The 18,320-nt window shown below is 38.8% G+C and overlaps 1 protein-coding gene across 2 annotated transcripts in view; it reads right to left on the bottom strand.

The window, feature by feature from the left end:
• Positions 1-18,320, bottom strand: part of kif26ba (kinesin family member 26Ba) — a 100,281-nt gene that overhangs the window by 58,542 nt on the left and 23,419 nt on the right. For both annotated transcript variants that reach the window (XM_085267510.1, XM_085267515.1), the window contains exon 3: positions 10,308-10,979. In XM_085267510.1, coding sequence (XP_085123636.1) covers positions 10,308-10,979 — 672 coding nt within the window. The remainder of the gene's footprint in view (positions 1-10,307; positions 10,980-18,320) is intronic.

Raw genomic sequence — 18,320 nt, 5'->3', positions numbered from 1 at the left:
GGTCGGGTTAGGCATTGCTCTTCTTTTACTAAATTAGTGCTCAGGTGACCTGTAAGTTTTGGCCAGACATGCTGGCATTAACAGGAAGAAAGTTCTTTACGGTGACCATTTAACTTTTAAATATTGTCATGTTGCAATACCACTTACACTTTACTGCCATTCACACTAATCACAGCAGAGCCCCTGACTATCACCAAATGTGGTATAGCTGAGCTGTTTGCACTGATGTTCTTTGTAATCTACCCTTTTCATTAACATGTAATTTCCAAAAAGCAGCAAATTCCAGAGCTAAAGTAACAGTGAAAGTGCCTTTCCTCAAATTGCCACCTAAGGCTGGCTATAAAAGTGAGTCAATCCTTGGACATTCCTGTTAAAATGCCCAACTTTACAATGGAAATTATATGTTTATAGCCTGGTATTAAAAAAGGTTATTGTCTGTGTAGCTAATTTCCTCCCTTTGTAGCAGCTGCATGTATTTTAAGGTCTAAGCATCACATAATCTACTAGTTTGCTCTCTCCACGTCTGAGGATTTTTGTGTTGTCCATCTGAACCTCTCCTCTTAATTGGCTCACACTCTTGGGTTTGCTTGGTTCAGCTCACTGTCTGGTCTCAGCAACTGTTAACAACAGCATTATACTTCTGTCCTCAGCCTCCACACCTTTTTTGTAGCTGACTGTGTGTTCCCTTGTGTTACATCTGAGACTTTGCCAAGTGCTGTTATTGGTTTGTAATGGGATTTTGTGTGTGTGTGTGTGTGTGTGTGTGTGTGTGTGTGTGTGTGTGTGTGTGTGACTGCTTCTGTGCAAATAGACTAATTCAGTTTTATTGTACCACTGAAGCAGAAGCAGTGAACTACCTTTTCTTTTACACAATTTTCTCATCTGTTTCTCAGAAGACGGATCTGTTTCTTTAGTTATTTTGCACTTGATGCAATCGCAAGTAAATTTCTTTCAGTTATTGTAACCTTTCTTTTTACATGCGCATGGCTGAATAAATATTACACTTGAAATTCGTGTTGACACTCTGAACTGGCAGCTGGGGCAGGACCCTCCTTTATATCTTTCCGTTGTGCTTCCTCATGACTAGACAGAGCTGTAACAGAGTCTGAGCTTTGACTGACAGGTGCACAGATGTAGGCAGCTGTAGCTGATATCTGTCTGCTAAGCTTCACCTCTTGAACTCATCCTCTTGCGTTGTTAGTGTCATTTATTTGAATTACCTCCTAATTATTAATCAAACATTTACTATTAATTAACTACTAATTAAACTACCGTCAGGGCTAAAATCATCATGAGATTTCAACAGTTTTGCTGTGTTTCTCTGTAGCAGTGGTGTGGTAATGGGTGCCTTATCTCTGTCATTAAGCCAGTCACTATTTGAGAGCTGTCATATTAATCCTACATGAGTGCTGCGCATACAGAAAATTGATGGTCACCTGGCTAAAGCATTTACATAGCATTTTGGATAAAGTACTCATTAAAGTAAATTATGTCCCATTCAGATTTCCCCACAGGACACAAAGGCTGAGCTGCTGTCTCTATACTTTACAATAAATTAGGTTATCCTACATTGAATGAAACTTTAATGATTCCTGTGGGGATATTAGGTCACAGCAGCAGATAAAAGGATATAGATAACAGCAGGACAAATTGAGATGACTGAGGATAATGCAACAGCCAGAGGTGAAAATAATGCAGCTAATCAATGAAAAACACAGCATCTGACTGTGTTTTTACAAAATAGCCTGATCCTATGACTGTATCAGTCAATGCGGGACTTTGACAAATGTGATATTAGATTTTCCAGGTTATTAAATTAAAAAAAAATACAATAGCACACTATACTTCTGTAACTTTTACACTTTTCCTCTATATTATTTCAGTAATCCACATCTCTCACTCCCCTCTCGGAAAACAATAACAGCTGACCAATTCATCTTCATTACATCACAAACACCATTTCCCCAGCATTTACCTTACTCATCAGTCTCTCTTATTTTATTCTTTCTCATATTACAGGCGCCCAAAATACAATCTGCACCTTCAGTTTTGTATAAGGGGAATAGAAATTGTGTGTTGTGTGTCCACACGCGTGTGTGGTCCTGTCTGATCTTATCGGTGCAATAAACACAATCTGTAAAACCATCTAAGCACTTACTTGAGTGGTTTGGCGGAAGAGAGAAAGAGGCCGCTTGTTCAAAATTAAAGTGGGGGAGGAAATGCGAAAAAATAAAGAAGTGAGCACACGGAGAAGGATGTTTATTTATTTCTCACAGAGGTGGTAGAGTTACAGAAGCAGGAGTTTATGTGTCAAACTATGAAGGAAAAGAAAGTAAGCTTGGAGGAAACAGAAACCCAGTCATGAAACGTAGGCAATACATAAAGGGAAATGACAGAAATGGATGTTGAGAGGGAGTAAATTATCGATATATTTGTAAACCTGAATCCTTAACACCCATAATGAGGCAAGGGGGTTAAAGGCTCAAGTGTCCTTAATGTCAAAGGGCAAGAAAATATTGGAAACACATTTTTAATGTAGTAAATTTGACGCCAGAGTTGTTCTACTCTGATGTAGGTGTTCCTAATAATTTGGCCAGAGAATGCATGAGAGATAGAAAGCGACTGTGAGAGAAGGAGAGAGGAGATGAAAATGAGATCTGTTTAGTTATATGATATATTACATAATCAAATCAGAAACACAGAAACACTGTCAAGGCTACATACTAGAGGCCAGTATGCTTGAAAATGAAAACCAGTTAAAAGAACAGCAAGTAAACTGAGAGCAATGTAGGTTTATTTTATACAGGAAAACATATAATATGAAGACTATTAGCTGTGCTTACTCTCTATCAAGCTCTGACATTTAAAGGTAAGAGCTGGCTCTTCTCTTTCCACCCAGTAGGACTTTGCCATATCATACCACACTAGATAATACCAGCCTAAATCTGTACACGATATAAAAGTGTCATATTGTGATATCAGTCATATAGCAATGCCATGCATTTATCTTCTCAAGGACACACGACACAAGCCCAAAAATGTCTGAAAGTGAGAGCAGCATGTCAGCTGCTGCTGCTGATTAATACCTAAAGAGGGAGTCGCTTTAACAGGAAGGAAGTGGTTTTGGTTACCCCCAACAAAGCATAATACTTCGCAAAATGTGCAAGAACATGGTTCCTGTTAAGGTAGCAACAACAATCTTCTTTCATCTGTTGATATGCGAACAGCTGCTTATGTGCGACCCAAAATTAAACAAATAAAATGACTGAGCATCGCTGGAGCACTCACTAGTTACACTCCATATGGTGGATGTAAATCACAGATGCAGTTACATGGCGAAAAATGAGTTCTGTAAATAAAAAGCTATAGGCAACAGTATTAGGCTGTTATTTATGGTAGCCCTGAGAGGCCAAACGGACTGCAATTTAAGAAAAAAACCAGCAATAACAAAAAATGCTGCAAAAGCACACAAAACACAATGGTATTAGGAAAAATTACAGTGGAAATAGGAAAAAACAGATTTCCAAAAACACAAGTGTTTCTGGGGAGACAATAATGCGACGGTCCAATTGCAGGAACCAAAATATGCCAAGAATTGCGCTGGGAGACACTTAAAAGAAGTGGAGGATCTATTTTGTGTTTTGTGAGGAAAGAAAAGATGAGAGGTAAGTGTGTTAGCTTAACTATTAGCCTAAATATCTGTCATCAGTATTATATGAATCATAAAAAAAAAGACGCCTACCATGTTTTGGGTTTCTCCAACTGGTCCGTCGGGTTATTGTCTCCCCAGAAACACTTCCTTTGTGTTTTTTCCTATTTCTGTTTTCGTTTTTCCTATTTCCGTTGTGTTTTGTGTGCTTTTGCAGCGTTTTTCTTATTGCTGGTGTTTTCTTAAGTTGCAGTCCATTTGGCCTCTCAAGGCCACTGTAGTTATTGTATAATTTCATTTAAAAGTCCCTGGGATAACATTCCCTAGGCTACTTTGTGCTTACATTTGACTTATGTTCTGTCACTACTACTATATTGTAATGCTTCTTCTACTGTTGGCAACTTTTTTTGTAATATCTTCATATATGTTATTGGAAATTTTCTTGAAATGTTATGATATCATTTTGAGGCTCTATTGCCCACTCCTACCATCCAGATTTACACAGTAGGTCAAACCTTCAGTTCACAAACTTCTCTAATGCGTAGACCAACTATTATTATAGTCTGGCAATAAAAACATATTTTATACAAAACAATATGATTGCAAGCGTGTTCTTTATTTGACATCCTGTTTCTCTCAGATAAACGGAAACAATCCATACACAATAGGCGCAACAGATTCACGGTAAATTAGAAAAGCTAATCTAACCACTGTTGGAATCACACAGAAGCGCACACAGAGGCGCACACACCACACTGTATAAACCTGTTTTCAATTAGCTGCTTGAAGGACAGCACGAGGGCAGAGGTAATGTTGGATTAGCGTTTTCATGCTAGAGAGAGGAGTGAGACACACAGAGTCATTCTACCAAAACACTCCCATAGCAAGCCTGCAAAGCTAAAGTGAGCCTTTGATATGGACGTGATTTTTATAGACAGTTTGGTTTGTCACAGAATGAGAAGCTCTGTCTACAAACTAATTAAAGGACCACATGTCACTGAACTCTGCTTTTAATTTAGAGGCTCAGACATTTACTTCAGACACTGAGCAGCTTATAAAAAACATAAATAAATAAAGACCTTTAGACCATTATATGTTACTGGTCACCTTTTTCCCTTACAACAATAGAGATCCATCAAAGTTAAAAAATTATCAAACTGAAAAAGTTAGTGTAATTGCCCCAACTTTTATGTCCTTTTGTTATTCAAGATTTTAAAATTGTGATTTTTATTAAAGCTTTTCTCTCTTTAGGTTTTATGATTTTCTTGTAGAAACTGACTGGTGGCACTCGCAGGGATCATTCCATCATTTTGATCCACAAAACCCACAATTTTTATGTGTCTGCACACAGAGCCTGACAGAGCCCACTTCTGTAGACCACCTTTGTGAGATCCATCTCCAAACAGAGTTTTAGGTTCTGTTGATAGCTACAGCGAAGAAAGCCTAGGTAGTCTGAACTTCATTTGTAGTATACTCTTCTGGCCTTTTGTGTAGCATTTTGGATTTCTTCCCTTAGGGTGGATTTTGAATGGGCTCTGTTATTTTGTTTTACTTTATCTCCCAACTAAAGGCGTGTTTTCAGTTTATTCCATTTGTCTCTCAAGTCCGCACTGAGTCCTCAGCCTGTAACTTATGACATACAGTCAGTGCACTTAAAAAGTTAGTGAGTCTACCAGCGCAGAGCAAGTCTACAAGACTGAACTTGGCTAAATAAAAAGTGTGTTAATCAAGAATATAACATTATCTGTCCATGTGAAAATGTCTGTTGTTGCCATCTATGTTGAGGGTGTGCATGACCCAAATGCAGGGCGCGCAGACAAAACAGTGTAATGTAAAATCTGACCTTTTGAGTCAGGAGACAAAGTCTATGAAAATAACCCAAACATAACAAAATTCAACAGCTTTAAATAGCGAAACAAATGCAAGGGACACAGACACTCTGATTGGGGATATATAAATATACATTGCTATACAAGAGGTAATTAGGGATGGTGAAAAAGCCTGTGGTAAAAGGATGCAGCTAAACCTAAGAAAATGACAAAGGAAGTAAAGTGAGATAAAAATCCAACAGCTACCAAAATAAAACATGAAGTAAGCCACAACTGAACTAAGAAACAGAGACAAGACTGATGGAGGGACAGGAAGTGAACAGAGGGAAGAACTAAGAACTGGAGACTCAACAAAGAAAAAAGAAATCATAAAACATACTCAAAGCAAAATGAACTATGAACTCACAGAAAATTCAAAACCATGGCTCCATAACCCAGGCATCATTACAGCCTAGTAAAGAAATTCCACTTGTTTTCACTGAATTCGTTTCTCCTTTAGTCCTGGACTTCCCATGGAACTGAAAAACAATCCTAATAAATATAAAACGTGGCAGCAGTCACCTATTAGACTGCTGACCCAGCAAGAATTTTATGTCAGCTATGCCGGCAGACAGGCGGCTTCTTTTCTCTGTCTACCTACAACCGCTCCCTCCCTCTCTCAATTCATCTCTTGTTGTGCGACCCCTGACTAGAGACTTTACTGGAGATTTTAATAATTAAAATGAATTAAACCAATAATTCACTTTAATGCGCTGTTGTGAGTAATGTTTCTGAACAATGGGACACACGATTCTCGTAAATCCCACCGATTCCTGCTGCAGCATTTGAGCACAGAAATGCTTTACATTCCCTGCTGTCAATCTACGTGTTTGTTGTCTCCCTCACTTTGCTGAAGAGCGCGAGCATGTTGGAGGAGAATTCTCATTTGGCCTGCATTCAATCATCTCCTATTGTAAGACCCAATGAAAGCTCCACTGATGCTAAAACATGAAGCTATGGCTCTGTTTTGTGGTGCAAGCAGCAAAGCAGATCAAATTCTCAGGCAAAGAAGAAATGCAGAGTTTGTCTCCCTGCAAACCCTTATGTCCCAGAATTAAGTTTGTTTAAACATAGTGATGTTAAAATGTCACGTGCGACGGCTTATTATCGCTTGTGTCCTGCTTTAAACCTTCTCTTCATCATTCTGCTCTTTAAATCTAGTCTCTTCATTTCTTCATCTTTATTCCCAATTTTCATTTTCTTGATTATGTCTCCATTCAGCTCCTCCCCCCATCTCCTTCTCTAGCAGGCGTTAGTCTAAATGAGGGTGATTTATTATCGTGTTTCTCCTTTCCTACTGAAGCACCATTACTGCAGATGCCTCGCCAGAAACACACAGGCTCACTAGGATTTTACAATTCCCAGCGCACATACTAATTCATATACAGAATACAGAATGAGATCATGTAAAGAAGTTCCTACACATCTACACAGAGCTTCAAAATACGCCGTTTGCACACAATGATGTGCAAGTATGCATGCTGGCTGACACACTCTTATAGCCCAAACCCTTTGCACACACAACAAGGCACACTCACACACAAATATACTCAAAAGTGTATCTAAATGCAAATTACAAAACAGACAAAAAGTAGCCTGAAGGGAATGTATGTGGTAAACACTTTTAAAGGATTTAAATTTTGGACACCCAGGATTAGCATTACCAATTTAGCATCTGACCCAATGTCAAGTACGTTATTATCTTAAGCAATGTCCACATTTTCTTTCCTGAATTTTATGATATCACTATGAAGTGGTAAAATAAAATGTGCATCTGAACCAAAATGTTTTTATAACATTACAGGGATCTTTATCTCTGACCACCAAAATCTAATCCGTTCATGGTTGAGTCGAAGTGAACGTTTGTGAACAGTTTCTAGAATTTCCTTTGTTCAGGCAGCTTTCAAAGGACTGAGATGTGCATACACATGAATGGGGAAACAACAAATGTGACACAGGCACATAAAAAGCAAAACACCTTCCTGCTTTCATGCTGGCTAAGTTGAAATCAAAGAACATTTTTTTAAGTGGAGCACAGTCAAAAAAGCTACATGAAACGATGAAACTATGAAATGATGTGTAAAATTGAAGTAGCGGATGAAAAAAGTGATGCAAACTGCCCTGAACACCATGTTTCAACAGTTTATTGAACATAAAGATGGTGTATAAATGTACATATGATGTGAAATATCTGATTTTTTTTTCAGTCTCACAATAGTGAAGAATTCTTCCAAAGACTCCTGGATCGTTATCCAGATCAACTCAAAAACATTAATGACTTCTTCTTTGACCCTGCGATAGACTGGCGACCTGTCCAGGGTTTACCCCGCCTCTCGCCCTAATACAGCTGCGATAGGCTCCAGCCCACCCTGATAAGGATGAGCAGAAGAGAATAGATGGCAGGACGGACTTCTAGGTTGAGCCAAGCCCCCACATGTGCTGGAATCTTCATGCATAACTTTCTGCACAATCCTGCTAACAGACAGACAAACCTAAACCTCATAACCTAAAAAAAAATGAACGCCTTTTTATTTTCTGAGAAAATGAAATTTAGCAAAAGAGAAATGCTCTTTCAAATCTGAACTCTTTGACTGTAATTCCCACAAAGACATACCAGAATACATAAAAGCCTGCAAACCTAATTTATTCTGACCGGTAGAACATGATAACGAAAAAAAAAAAAAAAAAAAAAATGACAAAGGATGAACTGAAGCTCTGCCATCACGTAATGTCGCATACTGCTGTTTCTGATGTCATTTAAAAGAAAAAAAAAAAAAAGAACATGATAATGAAACAATTCAAGAGAGTGTACAAAGTCATTTCCATCTATCACTCCATCTCTCTGTATCTGATTCTAGTCGTGGGTTGAATAAAAAAAAAATGTAAAAGCAGATGGGATAACAGCAAGATAGAAGAGCGGATGAATATGAAGCAGACAAAGTGTGAGAACGGCAGGAGAGATAATAGGGGCGAAGTAAGGGGAGAGTAAGTGTGAAAGAAAATGAATGAGAATGAAAGAGTGAAGAGGGACTGGGGGCGTATGACATAGAGTCCCCGGAGTCCTAATTATCACTGTATGAATTATTACATCTGTATAACACGTTCATGTTAACACACACATGCACACACACACACACACACCTCTGGATTTCCCCTGGAGTCTCAGCACCACTGCCTCTCTCCACACACCTCTAGACCACTGTTCACCTAAGGCGATTTCTCCCTCCTACCATCCTCCTTTTTTTGTGAAGTTGTGCTTCTTCCCTTCCTGTATCCTCCTAAAACATTTTCTTTTATCTCTATTTTCCACTTGAATCTTGAATCTTGCTTGGTGCTAACTTAATGCTTGATATCAACATGTTTTGCTTCCCTCTTGTCTCCTTAGTAAGAGTGTTTTTTTGGCATGCAAAAAACTAATTGCATAACGTGTTTTTGCAATTTTAGAAGACACAACCATCAGAAACTAGCATTCTAATATTTGAGTAGAAATAAACACATAAAGAAATTTGCTACTGTGGCGGGGTGTGGTCTGTGGTGCCACTGCAGGGGAGACGGACGCACCTGAGTGGCATCGGCAACCACGCCTCGCCTGCTTAAAGTGTGGGCTAACTCCTGTCATGATTGTTGTTGTTGGTGTTTGTGTGTTCGGCTGGTGGCTGAAAAGCTCCAGCCATGTGGAAACGACAACCGTTGATGAAAGCGAGTCAATAAAGATGCTGAAAAGCATGAACTTGTCATCGGGTCTGCCGTGGTTTGTTTACAGCTACCGTTTGTCTTTGCAAATATGGACTAAATAAATAAATATTCTTCTTATTTACAATCTCTTTGTTTGGGAATGGCAATGCTTTGAAAAACATAAAGTATAATGTTGTCATCTGTCTACAAACTGGACTGCAAACTGAATTTCTAATATACTTTACGTTTAAACTCGGCTGGTGATCAGACCAAAAGTGCAAAACATAAATGTAAATCCACCATGAGATGCTGTGAGGCCAAATCACTCGAACCAACGTCAGATAAAATATGTGTGAGCTGGGTTCTTTGAGCTGCAGACAGTGAGAAAATCTAAACAGAAGTAGCCTCGATAGAGACACACGATAAACATGGATGTAATCATATCAGCTAGGACGCATCTCAAAACCAAGTGTGAATAGGGTCTCTGTGCTCGGGTCAGACTGAGATATGATCAACAAATATTCCAGAAACTGAGTGGTAAGGATTTTAAAGTAATTGAATTTCTTTTAACATCACTCAGTGTGTTTGGTTCCTATCTCTCCTTCTCTCCTTAGCATGCATGTATCCCACTCAGGAGGCATGTGTCACAGCTGAAAAATGTCCTTTTAGAGCATATTAAGCCCTGACAGCAAAAATCTCTATAAAAAAGTACATTTTTAACAGTATCTACATCCCAGTCATAACATTTTTTGTGTTTGCTAGACAGTCAGTCATATATTTATTATAATGGAGGAGAAAACTTTTAGTTTAAATTGTCCTTAGCTCTTTCTGAAGTACAAGAACAAACATTTCACGTAAGTTACGGATGTTAAGTCAAACCTGCAAAATGACCAGTGTAAATGTACCGAACTCCTGCCTAATCTGTCAGACTCACATATAGAGACTAGCCATCTTGCCTGTCATCATTTGATCATATAATGATATAGTTCTGCTGTTTCCATGGTGATATTTGCAATGCACTTGTGGGAAGAATCGGTCCAGATAGTCCAAGATACACACACGCACAGACACATACGTTCCCACCGCCAAAATACACACATCTATAGGTGTTTTACCTGATATGGATAGAGTGTGACTCCTCCATTCGTTCTGTTCAGGTGCTGATGTGCCTGCAGAGCTGCCGTGCTCAGTACTGCTCCAGTCCCATTATTACTGCTGCTACCACCATTATTTCCAGGGCTGTTTACTCCAGTCACTGGCTGCTGCTGCCCACCAGATGTCTTTCCTGAACTAGGGGACCCGTTTCTTCTGTCCACTCCACCTCCGAGGCCCAGAGAGCTGGGCTTGGACCCCAGTCTATGCCCTGCACCTTGAGATTGCGGACTGCATGATCCATGGCTAGGGCTTGGTGTTGGGGTCTGGCTGGGAACCGGAGAAGGGGATTGAGAGGATGTGTGGGCAGGCTGAGAAGCAGCAGCAGCAGCAGCTGAGGGGGAGGAAGAGGAAGGGAGAAAGGGAGGCCATTCACGTGACAGAGGCCCTCCTGGTGCTCCTGATGACGGACCCGGAGGTGCTTGAGACCCATATCGTCCACTCAGGGCTGGAGGGGAAGAGGCTGGAGATAAATCCCACTGGTCGAGAGTCAGAACCATCCGCACAGCTTCCTGTTTGAGCTGAGTAAGGTGGGTGGCGCAGACATCGCATCGACTGTCACGCTCGTTCCACGCCCGGCGAGAACTGTTGGGCACCTGAAGTTTATCGTGGAGAAGGAGCGAGAATGAGGGATCCTGGAAGGAGGGAGAGAAAAACAAAAGGAAACATTTAGACTCATGACTGAAGGTTTGAATGAAAGCAAAATGAACAAGAACAGCTGGGAGTGAGATATGTTAAGAAAACCTTTAAGATAACGAAGGATAAGACAGGAGGAAATCATAGCCATGTTGAACAAGTCTTTACTATGAATATTTATAGAAAAACCAAGAAGCATGTTATTCAGCCTCAGGGAAGGAGTGTAGTAAGACAGACACACCAAGTGAACAAACAAGTACACACAAAAACACAGACAGACACACACTATGCCCATACAGAAAAGAAATAGTAAAAACTTATATGTGATTACTCATGAAAGTGGCCACTTTCATGAGTAAATCATATAAGGCTTACATGATTTACTCATGAAAGTGGCCACTTTCGCATTACTTTCATACATTGTTTTAGTAAGTATCCAAAACATACACGTTTCATTATATAATTTTTCAAGGGATCTTATATCTGTTTTCACTCTTATATGCTTTTCATACAAGTTTCACACAAGACAGATACAAACTTTATAAGATTTATATATATCTTTTCCATATGGGTGTCCTCGGGGTCTAAAGGATAAAAGTATGACAGAAGCTAGCAGCAAAACGTTGTCTCATACAGGAATGAAAGCAACTGACCTTATACGATCCCCCCCACCCTCCCTTTTTCTTTCTTTTACTGAATTTTGCTAGTTCAGTCTGATGTGTATGTTGTAAGTGAAATGCATAATGTGACTTTGCACCTTTGAATCATCTGTTAGCATATTTGCTTAATAAACAAGCAGCCACTTATTATTACATAAAGTTAGGTGTTTGATTATTAATTTCTATCAATTAGGAATAACTTAATTTATTGCTAAATTTTAAAAACAACCACTTTTCTATTCATTAAGGTTTAGTTAACCATCAGTTTTAGCAATAAGAAAAACAATAAAAAAAATAAAATTGTGACTGTTTCTTTTATATTTATATCTCATAATAGAGTTGAATGAATGTATTTATTGCACACTAGATGGAATAGCATTTAAATTAATACAATTTCAAACAAATAAAACCCACTTTTTTTTCCAGTGGTTTTTTCCACTGCCACCAGCTCTTTACCTTCTTTTTTTTTACATATTTCATCTGTTTTATGCCATATAATGGATAAACCATAACATTAAATGGTAATTGTCTAGAGATACAATGAAGATTTGTATACAGATTATATGTATACAATCGGAAATAAAAATAGCGGGATCCAAACATTATATTTTCAGTGGGAAAATGAGACTACAACCCAGAACAAAGTTCATCTGTGATTTTTAACAACAACAACAAACAAAAAAAAAAAACAGATCAGGGGTAATATTAATTGTATTTAAAGTATGATCATATACATTAAAAAAGTAAGCACACCATGGGAGGATCAACACATCAATCTTTGGTCATTTAGCAGCAGACCAGCAGAAAATAACTATATCTCCTGAATCAAATACCCAAAACTCCAATCAGTACACATGCTGTTGAAAAAGGCAAACTATACTGTATATGTATGCAAAGCATCTTCAGTTTTGACACTACACTTCTTACTATACATAAATAACCTTTTCATTAAGTAACTTTATTTCATTAAGAAGGCACACTAGATGTTAGTAGATTCTGTAGGTAAAAACATACATGCACATAGCTTAACACCACACAGTGGGGGTGTAGGGGTGTCCACACAGGAAGAGATTCACTTGTCACACTTAAGCCCATTGGCATGAAACTTTTAAGTCACTGGATGTCACTCACTATACAGTGTATCTGGTTGCCACATTACTACAAATCACTTCCTGTTGGGATACCATTTAAGAGTGCTCCTCTAAAGATAGTCCTCTTAACACCTTTATACTAAAGTAGCTTCTATAGAAAAACAGTGCTCCTTTTCTCTATACTTTGTTCAACCTGTTCACCCAAACAAAAAGCCTTACTTTTAACATCATGATTGATATGATTCTGTAATAAGTATACAGATAAATAGATAAATCAGCTCTTTAGGTAAGTTAACCTGACACAGACACCACATATGAAAAATGTCAGCATTAAAGGCACTGAGGTGTAAAAACAGTGTGTTGTGCCTTTTTTGGTTAGAAAAATATGTGAAGAAAAAGAGACTCATACTATAGGTTGAGTCAATACTTACATATTTATATTGCGCACAATGTAAACCAACAGTTAAACATGAGCAATGGAAGAAAAAACCAAAGTAACACGGGTCAGTTTGTTTATTTTTCTCTTTTATATCCTTTATATCTCTCTTTTTAAACTTTTTTCCGGTTACTCTTTGTGGATGCGTGTGTGAGAACAATTATTGTGTGCAGAATCACGATATTCATCCAATCTCTGTGGACTTATCTGTGCCTTTGTGCATAGATATTTGTATATTAAAAGGTGCGTGTTGAGCCTGTATATGTTTTTCCAGACTAATTGGAACCACTTGGATAGAGCAAAGCCACTTTAAATCTCCTGCCATGACTCTTTGGACTCAATATCAAAGTTAACAAGCACACGCACACCCTGATACAGATCTGCATCTAAACCTCATTTGACCCTGGTGAAATTTTTTTTTTTTTAGGTTTTCCATAAAGCATTAAGGTCTTTATCTTGCAAAGGTCATTAAATAGAAATGGCTTTTCCTCATAAAATTTAGCTTTGCTTAGGACCCTTGAGACTTATGGTAGGATTCAAATGACTGTGATTTTGTGAGCTTATTATTCACCCAAATGCAGGTGTGGTGTGCATGTCTGCTTCAGAGCTCTGTAATTCAATTAAACACCTGTGGTAGATGGTGCTACAAAGTGCAACCTTCCTGCTTTCAACTAGCCCACCTCTTGTGTAACAGGATGCGCATCCTCGTTCCCTTTTCTGCCTAAGTGATAGTTACAGACTGAGTGCATGGTTAAATGTAAAAACCATCTCATGGCATTTTAACTTAGAAAAGATTGAATAAGAACCGAGAGCATCACTTCTCTGCTATTTTATGTGCCTCGGGATGTACTCACCCTAGCATGAATCTTTTCTAAAGGATGCTATTACCAAGCACTGCAGCATCTCAGAGCCATTGCTTTCAAATCTCGTTTTTGGTAAAGATTCATACAGCTGTTTAAATAACCCAAGACACAGTAATGTATGCGCAAACACGTCAGTCTCAACAGTTGGGACCTTTGTCTGAACATCACAGTACATCATGCCAAGAAGATGTGTATGCACAGTATTTACCAAAGAGATGAGGGGGCATTCTTTGTTTACTGAAGTTTAATCAATACACGAGTTGTGGAGATGCAGAATTTCTATGTCCATGTGTATATGTGCATCCAATCAATATTCATGCGATGGATATCTCTTAGCAGATTTAGACATTAAGATTGAGACAGATGATTGACAGAGAAGAGATAAAAACATGCAGAACAACCCTTCTGGATCTATCAAGCCGCTCAATACATCATACTGGTGTTATTAACAGTTAATGGGCTGTTTATCACATTACTGTCAAATAATACTGCTTTAACACAAAGGCTTCCCAACTGTATATCTGTGTGTGTGTGGTCAGCTTCTTTGGTGGCTCTTATTATGCTAATAACATAATAGGAGACTATTAGAAAAAGGAAAAAAAATAAAATAAATGTAACATCCTGTCTGCCACACCTAATAAGCCTCTCTCAATGACAAGCTTGTAGCTTTACAATCAATACACTGTATGTATGTATGTGTGTGTATGTGTGTGTGTGTGTTCATTTTAAAGTAAAACGTACCCTCTCGATGTGAGAACTGCCTGCTTGACTATGTCAACAAACCACTAGACCACAAGATACACACACACACGCGGCATGAGTTCAAATCCTACTGAGTATGTGAGCGTGTGCATGTGTGTTTATGGATAAAGGGTAACTTGTTCTTGTGAAAACTAAGCAGCATAATGAACAGAACATGCTGTTAAACATACACATACACACACATGCAGTAATAGCATTATACAAACATACTCCTGCCTGACGTGAGACAATAATAGCACACTTCAAGCGGCAATAAATAGACTACTGGAGTGAGACTGTAAGGAGAAAGTTGAGGTGAAGCCTAACAGTAAATACAACTTCTTCTTGTTAGCTGCTTCCTATAGGGATTGCCACAGCAGCTCTATCCCTTCTGAAGTATCCTCTTCCATCACATAGACCCTCTGCATGTCCTCCTTCACTACATCCGTGAATCCTCTCTGTGGTCTTCCTCTTTTCCTCCTGCCGGGCAGCTCCATATTCAACATCCTTTGCCTGGTATATTCGCCAAATCAAACATGTAAATCATCAATGAGATTTATAAATACAGGTTGACAGTTTTAATTTTCTTTTTCTTTGCATGGGAAGTGCTTTGACTGAAGGGGGAAAGCATTAATAATGATTAATAGTCATAAAAATGATAACATTAGGTATTCTTAATGTAGTGACTTATGGTTTCAAATTACATTACTTTTATTAATGCTTATGTAAGAACCCTAAATTCTCCCTGTGCAGCTCAAATTTTCACTCTAGACAGAGTCTATTTCTCTTCGTCCCTGAGATCATCACCAAAATGACTTTTTGGTAAATGGAAGAAAACTGCTGTACTCTCAAACTTATTGTAGATGTCCAAGAAAAGTGTAATGCCATGTCAATGTCAAATAGCGTTGGCCACTGAGTTAATCAGCACAAAGCAATAAAAGAAAACAAAGAATGACAAACTCAAAATGAAAAGGAGAGAATTGTCGAGCATTTAAACACATTTAAGTAAAAACATGCGTGAAATGGGATAGGGATGACTCTAGAATGGAAATTCTCATTTCTTATATATGTTATAAGTAATATCTTCCCATTACAGCCTTTACATAAACATTCTAATTATTGTGACTAGACCAGACTGTTCATGTTAGTTATAAAATATGATTGAGGGAGACAGATAAAATAAACCACTGTGAACAAATTGTGAAGCATTCTTCTCATCGGTGCCAAAACAATAACCCTGCTTTCCGCTTTTCCTGTTTGTACTGAATTGGAAAAGTCCTATCTTTGCCAAAAATTGGCAAAAAGGGAACATTTAATCTCTTTTGGCATCTTTTGACCCTTCTCTATCACCCTGTCACACATGCACACACTTAACTGTGAGAGCACAGCAGACAGGCGACTAAAGCAGCATTAAAGTGGACACGGTGTATGGTCCTTGAGATGAGGGTCTTGTTTTTCCCAATTAGCTAAGATTTGAGAAGCAGCCAAGCTGCCTGACTGAAAAAAAGGAGAGCTGTGGTTTCCGAGGGGAAAGATGGGGAGGGGGGGATGAAAAAACAGGCAGCTTTTGCAAACGCTGACCATGAACACAACACCTCGTACACACAAAATGCAAATATACTTTCTGTGCCTGCTCGATGACCCCATTTCTGCAATTTTCCCCCTACTAATACTGCATTTTTTTTGTTATATTCAGCTCATCTTTCATTAGAACAGCATAACTTTGAGCTGAGTTAAGTATCTTACCAGACAAGGTAGGCTCTATTCAAAGGAAATTTTGAATTCCACCAATATGAAACACTCTGCAGATTAACAGAGATTTTTAGTGTTTTGCACAGTTTGATAATAACTTCTCGCTGTGAACTGTCATATTCTCTGCTCTCCTCACTTCCCCTCCTTCTTTCATCACACCTATTCATCTCTTCAACCCATCTCTTCACCTCTGACTTCATCAGTATTCTGTGAGTGACTCAATCACTCGCAGCATCACAGATAGTCTATATGTGTGTGCGAGTGTGATTCATTTCCTCCTACATGGGAGACAAACGCATCCTCGGCTCTACGCTGCAAAGATGGCAGAATAAGGGAAAAGCAGAGAGAGATGGCGATTGAGTCCATCGTAACTGAAAAGTGACCTCAGCAACTCTTAGTGGCTGACAGTCAGTGTGTTTGACTGTGTGCGTTTATATGTGTGTGTGTGGGTGGATGAGTGCAGACTGGACACAGAAGGATGCTATTACTGAGATCTGATGAAAAGAGACAGCTCGCCCTCACTGTTTGTGTGTGTGTGTGTCTGTGAGTGTGCAGGAGGTAAAGGATTCAGGAAAATAGGCTGTCAAGCTCAACAAGACACATCCCTTTCATAAGCACACACACACACATACAAATACATGGAAAAATACTCTTTCCACCACTGACTATGAGACAACACTTTGACCCACCTCCTTTACTGTATTCCTATTTTCTGTCTGTAACTGATTCCACGTCTATATTTAGCATCAGTTCATAGCATCATATCACATTCAAAACTAAGAAAACAGAAAAGGTGGGAAGAGAAGACAGACAGAAAACTGACTGACGTGTATTATATGTGTAGTCTTCATTGTTGTTTGCCAGTTTATTCTGGAGAATGTATGTAATCAGTTCCATATGAGTGACAAAGCAGAATAAATCTTTCCTTCCCATGCCTTCACTCATCCCTCTGCTCATCCATTTCTCCACTATTTGCTCCTGTATTTACCCTATCACAGACACACAGGCACTTCTCAGCAGGTCAGGAATCAGTGAATTCATGCAGAAGAGATGCAGACGGTCTCTTGCACCTGCTCTGACAACAAGCGAGCATACACATTATATAAGCTCATATACTTCTATGTAAGCACACACTCAAATAATGTAAACTAGCAAAGACATGGAGCAGATAAGAGACTGATAAAAATATTATAAATTTCAACTCTGTTGGCAGCCCATAATCGCAGTTATGATGGAGACTGTGTGCATGTGTGTGAATGATTGAGTCTGACGTCTTCGCAGGATGAAGGTCAATAACACACAGGTTATAAATGACATCACACACATCAAACCCATGGATAGGCACATATACGGTATATTTACCCAATGTTGCAGTGACCAAGGTCAAGCACAGGTCTCACACACCATTATGTCTAAAACATATACCATCTTTTTTCTCTCTTGTACATATACATACACTCTCCGGACACTTGTTCAACTACTCATTAATGCAAGTATGTAAACAGCCAGTAACATGGTGAGAACTTATTGCATTTAGGCAGATTAGGTAAATATGATCTGCTGAAGTTCAAATTGAGCATCTTAATGGGGAAGAAAGGTTATTTGAGTGACTTTGAATGTGCTAGTTGGGCTGGGCTGAGTATTTCAGAAATTGCTGATGCTCCGAGTGGGTTTCTGCACAACCATGTCTGGGGTTTACAGAAAACGGTCCAATAACGAGACAATATCCAGCAAGTGGCAGTCTCTGAGGACTGTTTCCAGCACCTTGTTGAATCTATGCTACGAAGAATTAAGGCAG

Source organism: Mchenga conophoros, linkage group LG1 (genome assembly GCF_057382185.1).
Source record: "Mchenga conophoros isolate Kocher_MC1m ecotype Shallow Benthic linkage group LG1, M_conophoros_male_GT1.1, whole genome shotgun sequence".
Classification (NCBI taxonomy): domain Eukaryota; kingdom Metazoa; phylum Chordata; class Actinopteri; order Cichliformes; family Cichlidae; genus Mchenga; species Mchenga conophoros.
Note: the sequence above shows the minus strand (reverse complement) of the source record. Positions and strands in the feature narration are given on the sequence as shown.